We start from the raw sequence: 21996 nt of genomic DNA on the forward strand, positions 1-21996 counted from the left end.
CTTAGAAAAAGAATGGATGAACACATTGAGATGTTACAAGAAATGTTTAACAAAGAGGTGGAAGACTTAAAGAGCAATAAAACAAAGGTAAACCACACAATATTTGAAATGAAACATACGCTAGAAGTAATCAACAGCAGACTAACTGAGGCAGAATAATGAATTGCTGATGTGGAAGATAGAGTAGTGGCAATCACCGCCACAGAACAGAGTAAAGAAAAAGGAATGAAAAAAAAAATGAGGACAGTCTGAGACTTCTGGGACATCGAACATACCAATATTCACATTATAGAGGTCAAAGAAGGAGAAGAGAGAGAAAAAAGGGCTGAGAATATATTTGAAGAGATTATAAATTAAAACTTCTCTAATATGGGCAAAGAAACAATCAAGTAAAGTAAGCACAGAGAGTCCCATACAGGATAAACCCTACATATCGATAATTACCTTGAATGTAATGGATTAAATGCTCCAACCAAAAGACAGACACTGGCTGAATGGAAACAAAAACAAGACCTGTATATATGCTGCCTACAAGATACCCTCTTCAGATCTGGGGATGCACACAGACTCAAAGTGAAGGGATGAAAGAAGATAGCCCATGAAAATTAAAATAAAAAGAAAGCTGGATAAGCAATACTCATAACAGAAAAAAAATAGACTTTAAAATAAAAAAAAAGTTACAAGAGACAAGGAAGGACACTACATCATGAACAAGGGGATAATCCAATAAAAAGATGTAATAATTGTACCTATATATGCACCCAACATAGGAGCATCTCAATATATAAGGCAGCTGCTAACAGCCTTAAGGAGAAATTAACAGTAACACTATAATAAGGAGGGAATTTAACACCCCACTTACATCAATGGGCTGATCATACAGACAGACAATAAGGAAATACAGGCCTTAAATGACATATTAGTACAGATAGACTTAATTGATATTTATAGAACTTTTCATCTAAAAGAGGCAGAATGCCAATCATTCCAAAGTGCACATGGGTCATTCTCCAAGATAGATTGAATCTTGGGGAAATGCCTCAGTAAATTTAAGAAAATTGAAATTATATCAAACATCTTTTCTGATTACAATGCTATGAAATGGTATCAAAAACAGGAAAAAAAAAACACAAAAATACAAACATGTGGAAGCTAAACAATATGCTACTAATTGATCAGTGAAGAAATCAAAGAGGAAATAAAAAAATATGATAATCCAAAACCTATGGGACATAGCAAAAGCTGTTGTAAGAGTGAATATTACAGCAGTAAAATATTACCTCAGGAAACAAGGAAAATATCAGGTGAAAAACCTAATCTTACACCTAAAGCAACTACAAAAAGAAGAACAAACAAAACTCCAAGTTAATAGAAGAAAAAAAATAATAAATATGAGAGCAGAAATAAGTGAGATTGAGATAAAGAAAAAAATAAAGACAATCAATGAAACTAAAATATGTTTCTCTCAAAAAATCAGCAAAATTGATAAACCTTTAGCCAGACCCATGAAGAAAAAATGAAAGAGACCTCAAATCAAGAAAAATAGAAGTGAAAAAGGTGAAGAAATATGAAGAATCATAAGAGACTACTACAAGCAACTATATGCCAATAAAAGGAACAACCTAGAAGAAATGGACAAAATATTACAAAGGTTCAGCCAAGACTGAACCAAGAAGACATAGAAAATATAAACAGATCAACCTTAAGTGCTGAAATGAAGCTGTGATTTGAAAACTTCCAATAAACAAAAGTCCAGGAACAGACGGCTTCATAGTCTAATTCTATCAAACATTTAGGGAAGAGTTAACACCTATTCTTCTGAAACTCTTCCAAAAAAATTGCAGAGTAAGGAACACACCCAAACTCATCCTGTCAGGCCACTATTACCATAATACCAAAACCAGACAAAAAAATACCACAAAAAGTAAAATTATAGGCCAATGTCACTGATGAACGTAGATACAAAAAATCTTCAACAAAATACTAGTAAACCGATTACAACAAAACATTGTTTCATACATCATGATCAAATGGGATTTATCCTAGAGATGCAAGAATTTTTCAAAATTCACAAATCAGTGTGAAACACCACATAGACAGACTGAAGAACAAAATCATATTATCATCTTAATGCAGAAAGAACCCTTGACAAAATTTAACACCTATTTATGATAAAAATTATCCAGAAGATGGGCATAGAGGTAACCTACCTCAACACAATAAAGGCCATATATGAGAAACCTACAGCTAACATCATTCTCAATGGTAAAAAGCTGAAAGAATTCCTGATAAGATCAGAGACAAGCACTTTGCCCACTCTCACCACTTTTATTCAACATAGTTTTGAAAATCATAGCCATGGCAATGAAAGAAGAAAAAGAAATAAAAGGAATCCAAATTGAAAAATAAGAAGTAAAAGTGTAAGTGTTTGCAGAAGTCATGACACTATACCTAGAAAATCCTAAAGATGCTACCAGTAAACTAACACAGCTCATCAATTAATTCAGTAAAATTTCAGGATACAAAATTAATACACAAAAATCTCTTGCATTTCTATACACTAGCAAAGACAGATCAGAAAGAGAAATTAAGGAAACAATCCCATTGGCCCTTGGATCTAAAAGAATAAAATGCCTAGGAATAAAAATGCCTAAAGAGATGAAACACCTATATTCTGAAAACCATAAGATACTGATGAAAGAACTTGAAGATGACACAAACAAATGGAAAGATATAATGTGGTCTTGGAGTGGATGAATTCAATTCAAACTACAGATACAATTCAATCCTTGTTAAGTTACCAATGGCATTTTTCACGGAACTAGAATGAAAAAAAATCTTTAATTTGTATGGAAGCACAAAATAGCCAAAGCAATCCTGAGAAAGAAAAAAAGAGCTGGAGGAATCAAGCTCCATGAATTCAGACTTCACTACAAAGCTACAGTAATTAGAGCAGCATGGTACTGTCATAAAAACAGAAATATAGATCAGTGGGAAAAGTTAGAAAGTCCAGAACTAAACCCATGCATCTATGGTAAAATAATCTATGACAAAAGAGGCAAGAATATACAATGGAAAAAGACAGTCTCTTTAATAAATGGTGCTGAGAAAACTGGACAGCTACATGTAAAAGAATGAAATTAGAACAGTCTCTAACACCATACACAAAAATAAAGTCTAAATCATTTAAAGACCTGAATTTTAAACTGGATACTATAACATTCTTAGAGGAAAACACAGGCATAACATTCTTTGACGTAAACTACAAAATACCTTTTCAGATCCACCTCCTTAATTAATAAAAAATAAAAACAAAAGTAAATAAATGGGACCTAATTAAACTTAAAAACTTTTGCACAGCAGAGGAAACCATAAACAAAATGAAAAGATAACCTACAAAATGGGAAAAAATATTTGCAAATGATGCAATTGACAAAATTAATTTCCAAAAATACAAACAGCTCATACAACTCAATATAAAAAACAAACTCAGAGTTCCCACTGTGGCACAGCAGAAATGAATCTAACTAGTAACCATGAGGTTGCGGTTCAATCCCTGGCCTCTCTCAGAGGGTTAAGGATTTCACATTGCCATGAGCTGTGGTGTAGGTCGCAGATGAAGCTTGGATCCTGTGTTGCTGTGGCTGTGGTATAGGCTGGCACTTGTAGTTCTGATTCAACCCTGAGTCTGGAAAACTCCATATGCTGTGGATGCAGCCCAAGAAAATACCAAAAAAAAAAGACAAAAAAAATTAAAAATAGACATTTCCCCAGAAAATATGGATGGTCCACAGACACTTGAAAAATTATTCAGTATTGCTAATTATTAGAGAAAGGCAGATCAAAACTATAATGAGGTACCATGTCATGCCAGTAAGAATAACCAAACAAATGGTAGAGAGGGTGTGAAGAAAAAGGAACCCTCCTACACTGTTGGTGGGGATGTACGTTAGTGCAATCACTGTAGAGAACAGTGTGGAGGTTCCTTAAATAACTAAAAATAAAACTACTATATGATTCAGCAATCCCACCTCTGGGCATATATTCAAAGAAAACCCTAATTCAAAAAGATATGTGCTCCCCAATGTTCATTGGAGCACTATGTACAATAGCCAAGACATGGAAGAAACCTAAATGTCCATTGAAAGAGGAATGGATAAGAAGATGTGGTACATATATACAATGGAATATTATTCAGCCATAAAAATGAAATAATGCCATTTGTAGCAACATGGATGGACCTAGAGATTTTCATACTGAGTGAAGTAAATCAGAGAAATACAAATATCATATAACCTCACATGTGAAATCTAATTTTTGAACATGATATAAACGGACTTTTTACAAAACAGAAATAGACTCATAGATTTTGAAATCAAATTTATAGTTACCAAAGGTGAAAGATGGAGGGGGAGGGATAAATTAGGAGGTTTGGATTAACATATTCACACTCCTACATGTAAAATAGATAATCGGCAAGGACCTACTGTATAGCACTGGGAATTCTACTGAATATCCCCTAATAATCTACATGAGAAAAGAATCTAAAAATGAATGGATATGTATGTATGTATGTATGTATGTATATGTATTCATCTATTTGTACATTTATTGACGTATCTGTATCACTCTGCTGAACACCTGAAACTAAACACAACATTGTAATTCAGCTATATACCAATATAAGATTAAAAAATTATGTTAAATGGAGAGAATAAAGTATTACTTGTCAAAAAATTTTAAATGAGTAAAATAAATAATCCTCAAAGAAAATATAAGTATTTATCTAATTTGAGTATTGGCATAATTTTCCTACACATAAACTAGAAAACATAGAGTCAATATGATGCTTTTTAATATATAATAATTCTAGACTTCTGAAATAGGAAATACCATACACATGAAAGACAATGACACAAAACTTTTTTTTAAATAAAAAACTAATGCTTTTCACTGGGAAATGTTTTTAATATGTACAGAATACTCAAAAACATAAGGATAGTCCTATCAGTTTTGTTTGAAACTGTCATATTAGCGTTGTGGGACTTTAGGGAATTTTTCATTTCTGTTTCCTCATCTGAAAAATGGACATTGTAATGATTAAATATCAACATAGAAAGTGTTTAGAATAAATAAATAAATGTTAACTTTTAGCCAGTTCTATAATAGTCTTTGTAACTCAATTTCACTATTATAATTATGGTATCTGTTATTGTGTACCTTCTATGACCCAGGCAGAGTACTTTGTAACTGCATTTGTAATATATCTGTTACAAATTGACATAGCACTGCTCACATTAGCCCCTTTAAACGAGGTTAAAGTGAACCTTGAAGAGGTCAAAAATTGCACAAAATCAAGTTAGAGCCATGACAGCAACTGAAATTATTTGATGGTACCAATGCTGTTTTCAGAAAGCTGTGAATATTTAATCATTAATTACATCAAAAAACACTAGTTTTCTGCAGTGTAGAGCCAGTACATGAAGGTAATGAGAACATGCTCTCTAAGGAAAATAAAAATGTCATTTGTGTCTTAAAAATAAAATAACATCTAAATTTTTAAATTTTTAATTTTAGTTGATTTACAACGTTCCGTCAACTTCCACTGTACAGCAAAGTGACCCAGTTATACATATATACATTCTTTTTCTCATAATATCTTCCATCGTGCTCCATTACAAGTGATCGGATATAGTTTCCTGTGCTACACAGCAGGACTTCATTGCTTATCCACTCCAAATGCAATAGTTTGCATCTACTAACCCCAAACTCCCAGTCCATTCCACTACCTCCTCTTCTCCCTGTTCTCTATGTCCATGAGTTTGTTTCTGTTCTGTAGATAAATTCATTTGTGCCATATTTCAGATTTCACATATAAGTGATATCACATGGTATTTTTAAATGGATTAGAGAAGAGACATAGAGCTGGTAAGTTCCCCTCGGAACTTCTATTTCTTAGGCAAAGTTACCAAGTGATGTTCTGAATACATATATAATCTTTGATACACTTCATTCCTACGAGAGCCACTACTCTATGTAATCCCTGGGTCCAACAAAATTGTTTCTAAGCCTGAGAGAAGGAAGTCTAGACCTCAGAAAAATAAGGTATTCTGACAGCTAACCAGTGGGCCTTCCGTTCATAGGATACTGAACTCCCTCGGCACTTTCTCTTTGAATTTTTACACAGCACAAGGTAATCTCAGAATATGAACTATGCACACAATTAAGTAGTTTACAGAGAATGACTAGATTAAGATTTTAAAGTCATCCCGAGTAAAACCTCTAATTTAGATCCAGGACTTTTTTCTATGACCACGTCATTTCTCTTTGCTCTAAGTCAATACTAACTATTCTATACATGAAAGGCACAGACACCCAACCCTAACCCCAAAGCTTCATATAGTCTACTTGCCCAATATTCCTCTACCCTGGGTAATTAGCACCTGGGTGTCATTGCTTTATGAAGTTTCATAGTTCTATGATTTGCACTGAGTCTCCTTCTTCCCAGATCTCTGAACTAATGTTCTCACACCAGGTCCATGACTCACCATAGCCTCAGCCCACAGGGGAGCAAAGTCCATAAATTGATGTGCCTAGGATTCATAGAAGATAACCACATATAACAATCCATGACTACTTCTTCAATTTCTCCAGCCCCATATAGGATAGGACTTGCTTTCAAAATGATCTTATTTTAAAGAAAGATTTTTTCCCTCTCTCCTGCCTCCCATGGATCATTACTTACCTAAAGAAAACTTCTTCCAAGGTAGTGATAGATATACCAAAACTAGCAATGCCCAGCTCTTCCTGTCTGTCTTCCAGATCAGCAAATAGGTCTTTAAACCTAGAAGAAGGAGAAAAAAAGTAGCATCAAGCACATGATATTCATATTTATATTTTGTGTTACCTTCAGCAGTGGGAAAAAATCTACCTTATTATTTACTGCAATGTTTATTACAGTTTCCATGATTCTGATAAACCAGAAATGTGAACCATATAAAGAGAAACAAATAGCAGATTGCTATCACGAACTGTTACTTGGTTTTCTGATAAAATTATTAATTGACTTTATATATTAACATTCATCACTAGTTGAGATTTATTTAATATATGCTATAGTTCTTATAAACCACTAAATTAAAGAGGAAAATGTTTTCAAATTAATAAGAAACAGAGGACACTGAAAGCAGAAATTGACATAAGGATAATAAAAGCAAGAAACTGGGAGAGAACCATTCACTCAAATAACCTGGGAAATTCTGTGCCATTTCAGGCACATGTGTTGCCATCAAAGCTTCTGAAGAACAGTTTTTCTGAGATTTCTCACTTTATCCAGTTTAGAAGATTATCTATTCCAGAAACCCATTCAGTTCTCAGCATATCTCTACTATATTCTGAGGAGTAAATATGACCACAATAAATATGATTTAAAAATTACCATTTAGGAAAATTCTATTAAATTTTTGTGTTTTTTTGAGCCAAAATTGGATTCAATTGACACAATCTTAGAGAGAAAATCAAGTTTCAGAATATTATTCTGAAGTACTTTTCGGAATAATAAAAACTATGCACTGACATATATCATCATGTGCATGGCAAAACTTTTTTTTTTTTTAAGGCCCACATCCGTGGCATATGGAAGTTCCCAGAACAGGGGTCAAATCAGAGATGCAGCTTCCAGCTGACACCACAGCCACAGCAATGCAGGATCTGGGCCACACCATAGGTCATGGACAATGCTGGATCTTTAACCCACTGAACAAGGCCAGGGATTGAACCTGCCCCCTCATGGATACCAGTCAGATTTGTTTCCACTGAGCCTTGATGGGAACTCCCCTGCATAACCTTTTAAAACTAAAAAAAAAGTTAAACCACTTACTGAAGTGTGACAAATAGCTTTAATGTTTAATACATACATCTTAATGAAATTGAGGATAATATATACATATGAAACCACCACCATCAAAGCCATAGACATACCCATCATCTTCCATCATTTCCTCCCATCCCCTTTGTTATTTTTACTTTTGTGGTAAGGAGAACCTAACATGAGATTCACAATCTTAGCAAATAGTAAGTATACAATACTGTTATATACATGCACTATGCTGCACAGTAGATCTCCAGAATGTATTTATCTTGCATACACTGAAACTTTGGACCAATTGAATGTCACATCCCTGTTTTCCCACCCTCCTTCTACCGGTCCCTGGCAACCATAATTCAACTCTCTGCTTTACATGAGTTTGGTGATTTTAGATTCCATAATGTAAGTAAGGTCATACAGTTTTTGTCATTCTGTGATTTATATTACTTAGCATAACTCTCTCCGGGGCCATCTATCCATGTTGTCACAAAAGACAGGATTTCCTTCTTTTTAAGGCCAAATATTATTCCATTGTATTTACATATTTTTTCCTTTATCTGTTCATTTGAGATGGACATTTATATTGTTTCCATATCTTGGTCACTGTGAATAAGGTTGCAATGAACATTATGGCACAGGCGCTTTTTTGAGATCCTAATTTTAATTCCTTTAAATAAACACACAGAAATGGGATTGCTGAACCATGTATTGTGCTATATTGCTCATTTTTTGAGAAATCGCCCTGCTTTTTTCCACATGGCAAAATTATAAGCAATATAAAATAAATGTAACTCTTTTTTACGTTCTTTTTAAAAATATTATTTTCCATCATTGTCTGTGGCAGGAGATTTGATATAGTTCCCAGTGCCATGTAGCAGAACCTTAGTGTTTATTCATTCTATTTTAAATTTATCTTTAATTAAAGTATAGTTTACAGTGTTGTGCTAATTTCTTTTTTATAGCAAAGTGACCCAGCCACACATATATACTACTATATACACACATACATTCCCTTTCTTATATTATCTTCCATCATGGTCTGAACAGATTCCCTGTGCTGTAGGATAGGACCTCATTGCCTACCCATTCTAAATGTAAGAGTTTGCATCTACTAACCCCAAACTCCCAGTCCATGCCACTCCCCTGCCTCCTTGGCAACTACAAGTCTGTTCTCTATGTCTATGAATCTGTTTCTGTTGTATAGAAAGGCTCATTTGTATCATATTTTAGTTTTAACATATAAGTGATACCACATGGTTATTTGTCCTTTTTTGCTGTATTTCAATTAGTATGATAATCTCTAATTGCATCCATGTTGCCGCAAATAGCATTATTTCATTCTTCTTTGTGGCTTAATAGAATTCCATTGTATATATGTACCACATCTTCTTTTTTTTCTTTTTATGGTCACACCTGTGGTGTATGGAAGTACTCGGGCTAGAGTTTGGATTGGAGCTGCAGTCACAGCCCTAAAGCACAGCCATACCAGACCTGAGTCACATCTATGACCTACACTGCAGCCTGTAGCAATGCTGGATCCTTAACCCACTGAGCAAGGCCATGAATTGAACACACATCTTCACACAACGATGTCAGGTTCTTAACCTGCTGAACCACAATGTGAACCCTTGTACCACAATTTTTTAAACCATACATCTATCGATGAACTTGTATGTTGTTTTTGTCTTGGCTTTTATTAATAGTGCTGCACTGAACATAGGGGTACATGTATCTTTTTGAATTAGAGTTTTATCTGGATATATGCCCATGACTGGGATTGCTGGATCATAAGGTAGTTCTATATGTTTTTTGAGGAACCTCCATTCTGTTTTCCATAATGGTTGTACCAATTTACATTCCTACCAACAGTGCAAGAGGGTTCCCTTTTCTCCACACCCTCTCCAGCATTTGTTATTTGTAGACTTATTAATGGTGGCCATTCTGACAGGTGTGAGGTGGTACCTCATTGTAGTTTTGATTTGCATTTCTCTAATAATTAGTGATGTTGAGCATTTTTTCATGTGCCTATTAGCCACCTGTATGTCTTTTTTTTGGAGAAATATATATTTAGTTTTTCTTCCCATTTTTTGATTTGGTTTTTTGTTTTGTTGTTGAGTTTTGTAAGTTGTTTGCATATTTTGGAGATTAAGCCCTTGTTGGTTGCATCATTTGCAACTATTTTCTCCCATTTCATTGGTTGCCTCTTCATTATTTTTTTATGCTTTCTTTTGTAGTTCAGTTATCATATCTTTCCTAACTGTCTTATTCTTTGTGATAGTATTATGATTTTTTTCTTAATTTCATTTTTGGGTTGCTCATTGTTAGTGTATAGAAAATATAGTTATCTTTTATATTACATTTATATTTTGAAAAATTTATTAGTTCCAATAGTTAAGTTGGTTCTTCATGATTTTCTACACCCAAGAAGACATCATCTATAAATACAGATAATTTTAATCCTTTCTTTCCAATTTGGATGTCTTTTGTTTATTTTTCTTCCCTAATTGCTTTTGGATTCAATACTTCGTACAAATGGCAAAAACAGATGTCCTTAGCTTGTTTCTCATCCTAAGGGGAAAATTTTAGTCTTTCACTATTAAATATGACATTAGCCCTGGGTTTTTATCAGCTGGAAAAACATCCTTTTATCAGCTGGAAAAACATCCTTTTATCAGCTGGAAAAACATCCTTTCTACTCTTATTTTGTTCAATGTTTTTATTATGAAAGTGTGTGGATTCTGTCAAGTGTGTTTTCTGCATCCATTGAGATGATCATGTGGTTTTTACTTTTTATAATATTAATACAGTATTTAAATTGATGATTTTTTTCTTGTTGAACCAATCATGAATTTCTGGAATGAATATGACTAGGTCATAGTGTATAATGTGTTTTATGTGCTCATGGATTGGATTTACTAGTATTTTATTTGCCTCTATATTCAAAAGTTATATTGGCCTGTAGTTTTCTTGTCTTTATTTATGGTTTTATTATAAGGTTATGCCACATAAAATGGATTGGGTTCCCTTTACTATTTTGGAATGGTTTGTGGAAAGTTATCATTAATTTTTATTTAAACATTTGGTAGACCTCAACACAGAAGCCAGTTGAACCTGGTCTTTTCATTGCAAAATCTTCATTATTCCTAATTCAATGATTTTACTTACTAGAAGTCTAATCAGATTTTTAAATTTTTTCTTGAGTTTCTTTATATTCTATTTTTTGAAAGCAATTTTAGGTTTACAATGAAGTTGAAAGGAAGGTACAGAGATTTCCTGTATACCCTATGTTCCTATATACACTGACACATCATAATCACCTAAAGTCCATTGTTTTGCTAAGGGTTCACTCTTGGACAAATTTATAATGATATATGTCTATCATTATATCACAGAGTATTTACACTACCTTAAAAATATTCTATACCCACTCATATCACCTTTCCTACACCTTTGACTACCATTGATCTTTTTATGTCTCCATAGTTTCTCCTTACCCAGAATGTCATATTTGAGTTCCCATTGTGGTGCAGCAGAAACAAATCTGACTAGGAACCATGAGGTTGAGGGTTCGATCCCTGGCCTTGCTCAATGGGTTAAGGACCTGGTGTTGCCATGAGCTGTGGTGTAGGTCGCAGACATGGCTCAAATCTGGCATTGCTGTGGCTGTGGTGTAGGCTGGCAGCTGCAGCTCAAATTATACCCCTAGCCTGGGAAACTCCATATGCCATGGGTGCAGCTCTAAAAGGACAAGAGACAAAAGACAAAAAAAAAAATGTCATGTAGTTGAAATCATACAATATGTAGTCTTTTCAAGCTGGTTTATTTCACTTAATATGTGCATTTGAGGTTCCTGCACATTGTTTCATGGCTTGATAGCTCATTTATGTTAATGTTAAACAATATTCATTGTCTGGATACAATGTTTATTTATCCCACTTACACAGTTTATTTATCCATTTACCTGCATTTTAACAACATCCAAGTTTGGGCTATTAAGAACAAATCTACTATAAGCATTTATGTTTAGGTTTTTATGTGGACATGTTTTCAAGTACTTCATATAAATATCACAGAGCTTAATTGCCGAATCACATGGTAAGTGTGTGTTTACTTTTATAAGAAACTATCAAACTGTCTTCCAAGGTGTCTGTACCATTTTTCATTCCCAAAAGCAGTGAAAGAGAGTTCATGTTGCTCCACATCTTTGTCAGCATTTGGTATTATTACTGTTTGAGATTTTGTCTTTTTTTTTTTTTTTTTTTTTTTTTTTTGCTTTTCAGGGCCATATTCACAGCATACGGAAGTTCCCAGGCTAGGGGTAAAATCAGAGCTACAGCTGCCAGCCTGTCCCACAGCCACAACTAGATGGGATCTGAGCCACAACTGTGACCTACACCACAGCTCATGACACTGCCAGATCCCTGATCTGGGCAAGGCCAGTGATCAAACTGACATCCTTATAGATACTCGTCAGATTTGTTTCCACTGCACCACAATGAGAACCCCCAATTTTGGCCATTCTAATCAGTGTATAGTGGTATCTCACTGTCGTTTTAATTTAAAATTTCCTGATGCGATAAGCATTTTCAGTTGCTTATCTTTCATCCATATATTCTCTGTGCTGAGGTATCTTGTAAAGCCGTTAATCCATATATACATTAGGTTGAGTGTTTCATATTGTGTTTTAAGTGTTCTTTGTACATGTTGGATAACTTTTTAAATCAAATATGTATTTTGAAATTATATTCTTCCAGTCTATGTCTTGCCTTCTAATTCTCTTGATACTGCCTTAACATAGAGCAAAATTTTTAATTTCAATGAGGTCTAGTTTTTCAATTATTTCTTTCATGGATCATGCTGTTGATGTCATATCTAAAAAGTTATTGCCATACTTAAGGTTATCTAATTTTCCTCCTATATTATTTTCTAGGAGTTTTACAGGTTTTCATTTGACATCTAGGCTTATGTCTCACTTTAAGCTAATTCTTGTGAATGTTTTAAGGTATGCAATTTTATTAATTTTTTTTAATGTGGCGGCATGACCATTTGTTGAAAAGAGTATTTTCTCTATTGCCTTTACTCTACTATTAAAGCTCAGTTGACTGTATATGTCTAGTTCTCGATTCTCTGTTCTGTTCTGTTTCTCAATTTTTGTATTCTTCTACTAATTCTACACTGTCTCCATTATAGTAGTTTTATAGTAAGTCTTGAAGATCTACTGTATCATTCCTCTAACTTCATTCTTTTCCTTAAATACTGTGCTGGCTATTTTGGGTAACTTTGTATAAACTTTAGAATCAGTTTCTTGACATCCACAAAATAACTTACAGGGATTTTGACTAGAATTACCTTTAATCTATAGATCAAGTTGGGAAGAACTGACATCTTGACACTATTGAGTCTTTCTATCCATAAACATGGAAATTCTCCTCATTTATTAATTTCCTTCATTTTAGACACAGGAATTTTGGGATTTATCTCACATAGAACTTGTATCTATTTTACTAGCTTTATACATAAGTATTTCACTTTCAGAGGTAATAATATAAATACTATTTGTTCATTATTTTGAATTATATTTTTAAACTGGTGATATATAGGAAAGTCATTGACTCATATATCAAACTTGTATCCTGCAACCTTACTAGTTTCAGGAGGATGTTTTTTTCTGGTCAACTTCTTCAGACCAAAAAAAAATTATTCTAGACTTTATACAGTAGGACATCATTTTTATCCATTCTAAATGTAATAGTTTGCATCTTCCAACCCCAAATTCCCCATCCATCCCACTTCTTCCACCCTCTTCCTTGACAACTACAAGTCTGTTCTCTATCTCTGTGAGTCTGTTTCTGTTTTGTAGATATGTTCATGTGTGCCATATTTTTGATTTCACATAGAGATGATGTCATATGGTATTTATCTTTTTCTTACAGACTTACTTCAGTTAGTATGAGTGTCTCTAGTTTCATCCATGTTGCTGCAAATTGCATTATTTTGTTCTTTTTATGGCAGAGTACTAGTCCATTGTATACATGTGCCACATCTTCTTAATCCATTCATCTCTTGTTAGACATTTAGGTTCTTTCCATATCTTGGCTATTGTGAATAGTGCTGCAATGAATAAAGGTTTGTCCAAATGTTCGCCCAAGAATGGGATTGCTGGATCATATGATAGTTCTATATTTAGTTTTCTGAGGAACGTCCATGCTGTTTTCAACAGTGGTTGTACCAATTTACATTCCCAACAAAAATGAATGAGGGTTCCCACTTTCTCCACACCCTCTCCAGCATTTGTTATTTGTAGACTTGTTAATGATGGCCCTTCTAACTGGTGTGAGGTGGTACCTCATTGCAATCTGGACTTGCATTTCTCTAATAACTAGTGATACTGAACATTTTTTTATGAGCCTGCTTGCCATCTGTGTGTCTTCTTTGCAGAAATGTCTGTTTAGGTTTTCTGCTCATTTTTAGATTGGGTGGTATGTTGTTGGTTGTTTAGTTTTATGAGTTGTTTGCATATTTTGGAGATTAGGCCCTTGTCAGATGCATTGTCTGCAAAGATTTTCTTCCATTCTGTGGATTGTCTTTTCAGTTTTTTAAATGGTTTCTTTTGCTGTGTCACGGGGTCCCATTGGTTTATTTTTGTTTTTATTGTAATTATTCTAAGAGGTGGATATTGCTGTGATTTATGTCAAAGAGCATTCTGCCTATGTATTCCTCTAGTTGTATAGCATCTGGCCTTATGTTTAGGTTTTTTAATCCATTTTGAGATTATTTTTGTGTATGGTGTTACAGAATGTTTTAATTTCATTATTTTACATGTAGCCGTCTAGTTTTCCCAGCACCATTAACTCAAGAGACTGTCATTCCTCAACTATATGTTCTTGCCTTTGTTTATAGATTAGTTAACTATAAGTGCTTGGGTTTATTTCTGGGCTTTCTATCCTGTTCCTTTATCTGTATTTCTGTTTGGTGCCAGTAACATACTCTTTTGATGACTATAACTTTGTTGTATAGTCTGAAGTCAAAGAGCCTGATTTTTCTAGTTTCCTTTTTTTTTTTTAACATTGCTTAGGCTATTTGGGGTCTTATGTGTTTCCATACACATTTTAAAAATATTCTGTTCTAGTTCTGTGAAAAAAATGTCGTTGGTAATTTGATAGGGAATGCATTTAATCTGCAGATCACCTTGAGTAGTATAGTTAGTCATTTTGACAATATTGATTTTTCCAATCCAAGAACAAGGTATATCTTTCCAACTGCTGCTGTCATTTTGATTTCTTTCATCAGTGTCTTATAGTCTTTAGAGTACAGATCTTTTATCTCTTTAGGTAGTTTTACTCAGGTATTTTATTCTTTATGATGTGATGGTAAATGGAATGGTTTCCATAATCTTTCTTTCTCATTTTTCATTGTTATTATATAGGAATGCAATCAATTTCTGTGTATTAATTTTGAATATCCTGAAACTTTACCAAATTCATTGAGGATCTCTAACAGCTTTCTGGTAGCATCTTTGGAATTTTCTAGGTATAGTATCATGTCATCTACAAACAGTATAATTTAACTTCTCTTTTCCAATTTGGATTCCTTTTATTTCTTTTTCTTCTTGGATTGCTGTGGCTATGGCTGGGACTTTCAAAACTATGTTGATTAACAGTGGTAAAAGTGGACATCCTTGTCTTTTTCATGATCTTAGCAGAAAGACTTTCAATTTTTTACCATTGAGAATGATGTTAGCTTTGGGTTTGTCATAAATAGCTTTTATTATGTTGAGGTAAGTCCCCTCTATGCCCACTTTCTGGATAGTTTTATCAGAAATGGGTGTTGAATTTTGTCAAAAGCTTTCTCCACATCTATTGAGATGATCATATGGTTTTTATTTTTCAGTTTGTAGATGTGGTGTATCACACTGACTGATTTGCAGATAGTGAAGAATCCTTGCACCCCTGGGATAAATCCCACTTGAACATGGTGTATAACACTTTTAATGCATAGTTGGCTTCTGTTTGCTAATATTTTGTTGATGAGTTTTGCATCTATATTCTTCAGTGATATTGGCCTGTAATTCCCTTTTTTGTGATATCTTTGGTTTAGGTATCAGGTTGATGACGGCTTCACAGAATGAGGTTGGAAATGTTCATACCTCTACAATTTTTTGGAAGAGTTTCAGAAGAAAAGATGTTAACTCTTCTCTGAGTGATTAATAGAATTTATCTGTTAAGCCATCAGACCCTGGACTTTTCAATTTTAGTACTTGTGATTGGTCTATTCATATTTTCTGTTTCTTCCTGGCTCAGTCTTTGTAGGTTGTACCTTTGTAAGAATCTGTTTCTTCTAGTTTGTCCATTTTATTGGCATGTATTTTCTCATAGTAGTTTATTATGACCTTTGTATTTCAGTTTTAACTTCTTTTTCATTTCTAATTTTTTGGTTTGAACACTCTCCCTTTTTTCTTGACCAGTCTGGCTAAAGGTTTATCAAATTTGTTGATTTTTTCAAAGAACAAACTTTTAGTTTCATTGATCTTCTCTATTATTTTGTCTCTATCAAATCTGAATGAGAACCTTGCTGTGCAGAGTATTTTTGCTTCTAGTTTCCTCCTTTTTATGTACTTAAATATATCTTGCCACTCCCTTCTAGCTTTCAGATTCTCTGCTGAAAAATCAACTGTTAGCTTTATGGGGGTTTGTTGCTTTTCCCTTGTGGTTTTAAATATTTTTCATTGTATTTAATTTTTGTTCATTTGGTTAGTATGTGTCTTGCTGTGTTTCTCCTCGAAACATGTATAGGATTCTCTGTGCTTCCTCAACTTGAGTGATTTTTTTTCCTTTCCCATATTAAGGAAGTTTTTAGCTATAATTTCTTCAAATATTTTCTCTGGCCCTTTCTCTCCCTCTCTTCTTCTGGAACCCCTATGATGCAAATGTTGGTACATTTAACATTCTCCCAGAGTTTGTAGAATTTCCTCAGTTCTTTTCATTCTATTTTAATTCTTTTCTGGAGCAGTGAATTATACCACTCTGTTTTTCACCTTACTTATTCATACTTCAGTCTCCATTATCCTGCTATTGATTCCTCCTTTTTTTTTCATTTCAGATATTGTTCTATTCTTCTTACTTTTCTTGCTCTTTAAACCCTCTAGTTCTTTGTTAAACATTTCTTATAACTTCTCTGTGTTTCCATTCTTTTTTAATATCTTATATCATCCTTACTATGATCACTCTGAATTCTTTTCTAGATAGCCTATCTCCTCTTCATTTAGTTGTTTTTGTCTTGTTCCTTTGCCTGAAAGTTATTTCTTTGTCATCTCATAATTTTTAACTTTCTATGTTTATTGTCCCTTATAATTTTTAACTTTATATGTTTATTGTATGTAGATGCAGCAGCAGGTTCCCAGTCCTGGAGTTCTCAGGGGGTGGTAGTGGTTCACTGTAACAGAGCATGTGATATGAGCAGTGGCATCATACTACCTCTCCTGAAGCTGGCTGGCTAATAGGGATTGGGTTCATGAGGGAGGTGGCAACGATTAACAGTTCACAGGATTGCTTTTGTTGCAGGGGGCACAGCAGTGGTTCCTGTGACCCCTCTTGCTACCCAGCAGCTCTCAGGACCTTTTCCTAGATCTGTCAACATCGGCAGCTGCTCCTGCAATTCCTCCCTTTTCCTGGGAGGCTTTCAGGAATGCTCTCTGTAGTTGTGGAGCCAGGAACTGATCCACAGTTATTCCTCTTGTTTGGCCACCCTAAGGAGCCCTCTCTGTAGCCCTAAGGGTAGAACTTCTCCCCAGCTATTACTAGGCAGCATCTGCTGCTGGGTGCTGCTGGAGCTGAAGCTGTTGGTGTCCTACAGCCTAAGAATGCACACAGAGAACAATGCTGCAATGGTGGATCATGCTCCTTCCATCCAGCACCCCCAAATAATGATGCCTGGCCTCCAAGCCTGACTGAGTTTCCTCACCTTACACCCTTAAACGTGGTTGCTGTATACTCTAGTCCCTCCAGGCTGTTTCTTCACAGCCAACCCATTTTTTCCCAGGTAGCCAGCCCTAGCTCTCTCTTTCTGAGACTGATATCTAAATCTGGAGTTTCAGTTCCAGATCTCTGCCTGTACCAGCATAAGGTTGGGAAGTACAGGGTGGTAGTGCTTTTGTGAATGACTGTTTCCATTTTAGCTACTTCACATCAATTGATTTGCTTGCTTTCCATTCTTTAAAGTTCCTCCTCTGTCCTAGCTGATATCTTTGCTGGTGGGTGGACTTCCCAGGGTGCAGGAGCTTTTCCTCTTTCCAGCTACTTCATAGGGGTGTAGGTCACATCCCACTTCTTTTCTCATTTTCTCTGTCTTCTTGCTTCCTTCTTTTGTCCTACCTGGTTTTGTGAATTTTTTTCTTGATCTATCAGAATTTTGAGGTTTCCAGCTTTCAGTAAATTTTCTGTGTGATTAATTCCACATGTAGATGCTTTCTCAATGTATTTGTGGGAGTAGGTGAACCTCACATCCTATTACTCTGCTATTTTCATTATCTCCTCCATAAGTACTCTTATTTTCCTCTTCTCTTAGTCAAGATAAACATCCCAGGTCCAATAATATTCCTCCTTTCTCCTCTTGATAACTAAGTTGGTTAACTGTTGCAGTCAAACTGCCTATTTCCTGTCATTTCTAGGGCTCCTAGTTCTAGGAGCTTCCATATGGGCCACTTTTTCTCTTATTATCTTAGCAATTCACTTGATTTGACTCACAAAGAACAAAATTTGTGCCAATAGCCTATTATTTCTTACCACTACTTAACACCAGGCTGTAAGAAAGAGAAATAAATATATCAAGACAAACCTAAAGGAAATAAAAGTTATGTGAATTCCCTCTGTGCAAATAGTGAAATCTTCAGGATACAAGAAATAACCTGTTTTCCAAACCTGAAGAGACCTAGAAAAGTAGTAGTGATTTCTGGTTACCCCAAACCATTTATCTAACATTATCTGGATCCATACCTGTGTGTATACTCTTTGGGTAGGATAAATGATAATTCGGCTGCAACATTGTTCTCCAATATGGCTTCTGGTACATGATGATGAATCAGTTGGGTAATTTCCTTAACATCGCAATGAGGTTCCTTGACCATAATTATGTGGTATCCAACACCTGAAAACATCCATTTAAAAAATCAACATTTTGAAAATGCAATCTGCTCAAGTTAAACACATAATATACTTAACACTAAGAAGCATAGGATCTTGCTTTTTTAAAATTTCACTTTTAAGGGCCATCAATAATGTACTTGAGAGAATATGGTCTTCAAATTACCTTCAACTAATTCCTCTTAGTCAGTTTCTGATTCTTTAATCTTTGACTTCGGAATATTACCAAAATTTAAACTTGTTAAAATCTTACTGTTTTATGTCTTTTTTGAATTTCCTTCCTTCCATCATTCTTTACACATTTAATGTTCACTTGCCACACTTCAGGGACATGTAATTAAAGTGGAAATTTTACTTCACTATACTTAATGATGAAAACTTCAAAATTTCACCTCACTGTACTAGGAAGTCTTCCCTTCATCATGTGACAATAGGCTACATGGACTTCCGTAACTTCTGTCTTGACTTTTGTCAAGTGTTTCTGATTCCTTCAGGATCTTACACACACAAACACACACACACACATGTATGTATGTATGTATAGACACACATGTTTATTTTTCCTGTCTTGCTGCACTAATTCTTATTTTAGCATTCATCACTTTAGGCTGTCTTTATGTTGTTATATTCTTTTTTAATTTCCCCAATGCATTATTTTTTTTTCTACGTACAGCATGGTGACCCAGTCACACATACACATGTACATTCTTTTTTCTCACATTATCGTGCTCCATCATAAGTGACTAGACACGGTTCCCACTGCTACACAGCAGGACCTCATTGCTTATCCATTCCAAAGGCAAGAGTCTGCATCTATTAACCTCAAGCTCTTATATTCTCGAACGGGTCTTCTGAATTCCATATTTCTAAATATATCATACATATATGCATTTGTACATCAAATTAAAACCACTCTTGCGGTTTTCAGTGCCTTTCTATTTTCTATCCTGTCTGTCAAATTTAATTTCTCATTGATCCTTCCCAACAGCCTTCTGATCCAGGCTGACTTCCTTATTGTACCAAGGGCAAAAATGCTCATTTTTATTCTCATCTCCTAAAAAAGAGGTGTTCCTTCCTCCACTGCCTTTTTAAGGTCTGTAACTAAGAGCACTCTGCAAATACTAATATATTTAGATAATGATTATGTGTCTTCAACTAAACTACTGTAGGCATATCAACATCTATGTCCTCATCTATAAGTGAAAACAGTGTAAGTCCTTCTACTCTGATATTCATCAAATTTACTATTTAAAGCTCAATATTCTCTTTGAGATAAAGAGTAGAGGGAAAGTGATAGCATATTAAAGTGCAAAGAATGGGCTTTGGTGTCAGCAGAACCCAGGTACAAAACTCTGCCACTTACTGCATAGTTTGCACATACTTCTGTATATGCTGCAGTTTTCTGCTCCATAAAATGGTGAGGTTATGAAGAAGAGGTGAAATAAATGTGTGTAAAAATGATATATGATTCACCTATAAGAAATGTGAGCTGAGTGGATGAATTCAAACAGCAAATTAATGATTAATGGAATGATATCAACCTTAATTATTTTCATTGATTTATACCCTCCAATTCTGAATCCCTGATATACTTACTGGTTTAAAACATGTAATTTCAGAACTCAATTATATATCATATATATATATCAATTATATATCATATCTATCTATATAATATATAGATATAGATAGATAATTTTTGATGTACTAGTCTTACTAACCAGACTATATACCCATTAAAGTCAAGATTTTTATTTCACTGTTTATTAATAGTGAATACATTCTTGTTGATCAACTGTGACATTTCAGGATTATTTCATGAAAATAAACTAGAAACCATTTAACTAATACATTAAAGGGTGATTGATACTTATTTGGCAATAGGGAAAAAAGGGTCAGCGATATCTAGACATAAGCCATCAATCTATGTATCAAATTCCTTGGAAGAATTACTTCGTTCCTACAAAACATAACCACTTAGGTAGAAACCACATGAAAAAATAAACACAACTTTTTTTTGAGCTCAATAAAAGTATTTTCTAAATTGGAATATGCTTTTTGGATCATAGTGAAAAATAACTGTATAGGATATGTATAAATTACAAATAGCCAATTTAAATAGTTTAGACAATGTAATAGGACACAAGATATTTGGAAGAGATGTGCAGAGGAACAAAAATAAAAAAATCATGTTAGAGAATATTATTAAGATACTAGCATCTAAACAATGATCAAGGAGTTCCTGCTGTGGCTCAGGGGAAATGAATCTGATTAGCATCCAAGAGGATGCAGGTTCAATTCCTAGCCTTGCTCAGTGGGTTAAGGATCTGGCATTGCCATGGCCTGTTCTGTAGGCTGCAGATGCGGTTCAGATCCAGCATTGCTGTGGCTGTGGCATAGGCCAGCAGCTACAGCTCCAATTTGACCCCTAGCCTGGGGACCTCCATATGCCATGGGTATGGCCCTAAAAAGACCAAAAAAAATGATCAAAGGGAGAGAGACCATAAATTTTTTTCAGGAAAATTGAAGAGCCACAGCATTTCAGGTATCCCTTTGCCATGATAGCTATACGGTCGCCCAGGAAGTCAGCTTCATCCATGTGGTGGGTTGTCAGCAAGATGGTACGATTTTGTTTAAGCTGCTGAAGGACATCCCAGGTGAATCTCCTTGAGACTGGGTCCATGCCAGATGTTGGCTCATCAAGTATCACCACCTAAACATCAAAAGAAAAATTACATGATCATATTTAACTCATTTATGCCTCTCACGGAATAACTTACTATTCATGGAGGACATATTTCAATTAAAATACATAATCTAGAGTGCATTGAGAACTCTTAGAAATTAATAGTAAGTTAAAACCCCATAATCACTTTTATATCAGCTGGGAATTGATAATGGGAAATCCTTCAAATTATCATTTGGGAAGTTTATTTTAGAGAAATAGGTTTGTTACAGCTCATAGGTTTAGGTCAGCTCAGTTTTATATGT

At 34.5% G+C, this 21996-nt stretch overlaps 1 protein-coding gene across 1 annotated transcript in view; it reads right to left on the reverse strand.

The window, feature by feature from the left end:
• Positions 1-21996, reverse strand: part of LOC125128405 (phospholipid-transporting ATPase ABCA3-like) — a 195777-nt gene that overhangs the window by 79856 nt on the left and 93925 nt on the right. The window contains exons 14-16 of the mRNA XM_047782760.1: positions 21508-21718; positions 18859-19009; positions 6746-6844 (exon numbers count right to left, since the gene is read on the reverse strand). Of these exons, the coding sequence (XP_047638716.1) occupies positions 6746-6844; positions 18859-19009; positions 21508-21718 (461 nt within the window). The remainder of the gene's footprint in view (positions 1-6745; positions 6845-18858; positions 19010-21507; positions 21719-21996) is intronic.

Source organism: Phacochoerus africanus, chromosome 5 (assembly GCF_016906955.1).
Source record: "Phacochoerus africanus isolate WHEZ1 chromosome 5, ROS_Pafr_v1, whole genome shotgun sequence".
Taxonomy (NCBI): domain Eukaryota; kingdom Metazoa; phylum Chordata; class Mammalia; order Artiodactyla; family Suidae; genus Phacochoerus; species Phacochoerus africanus.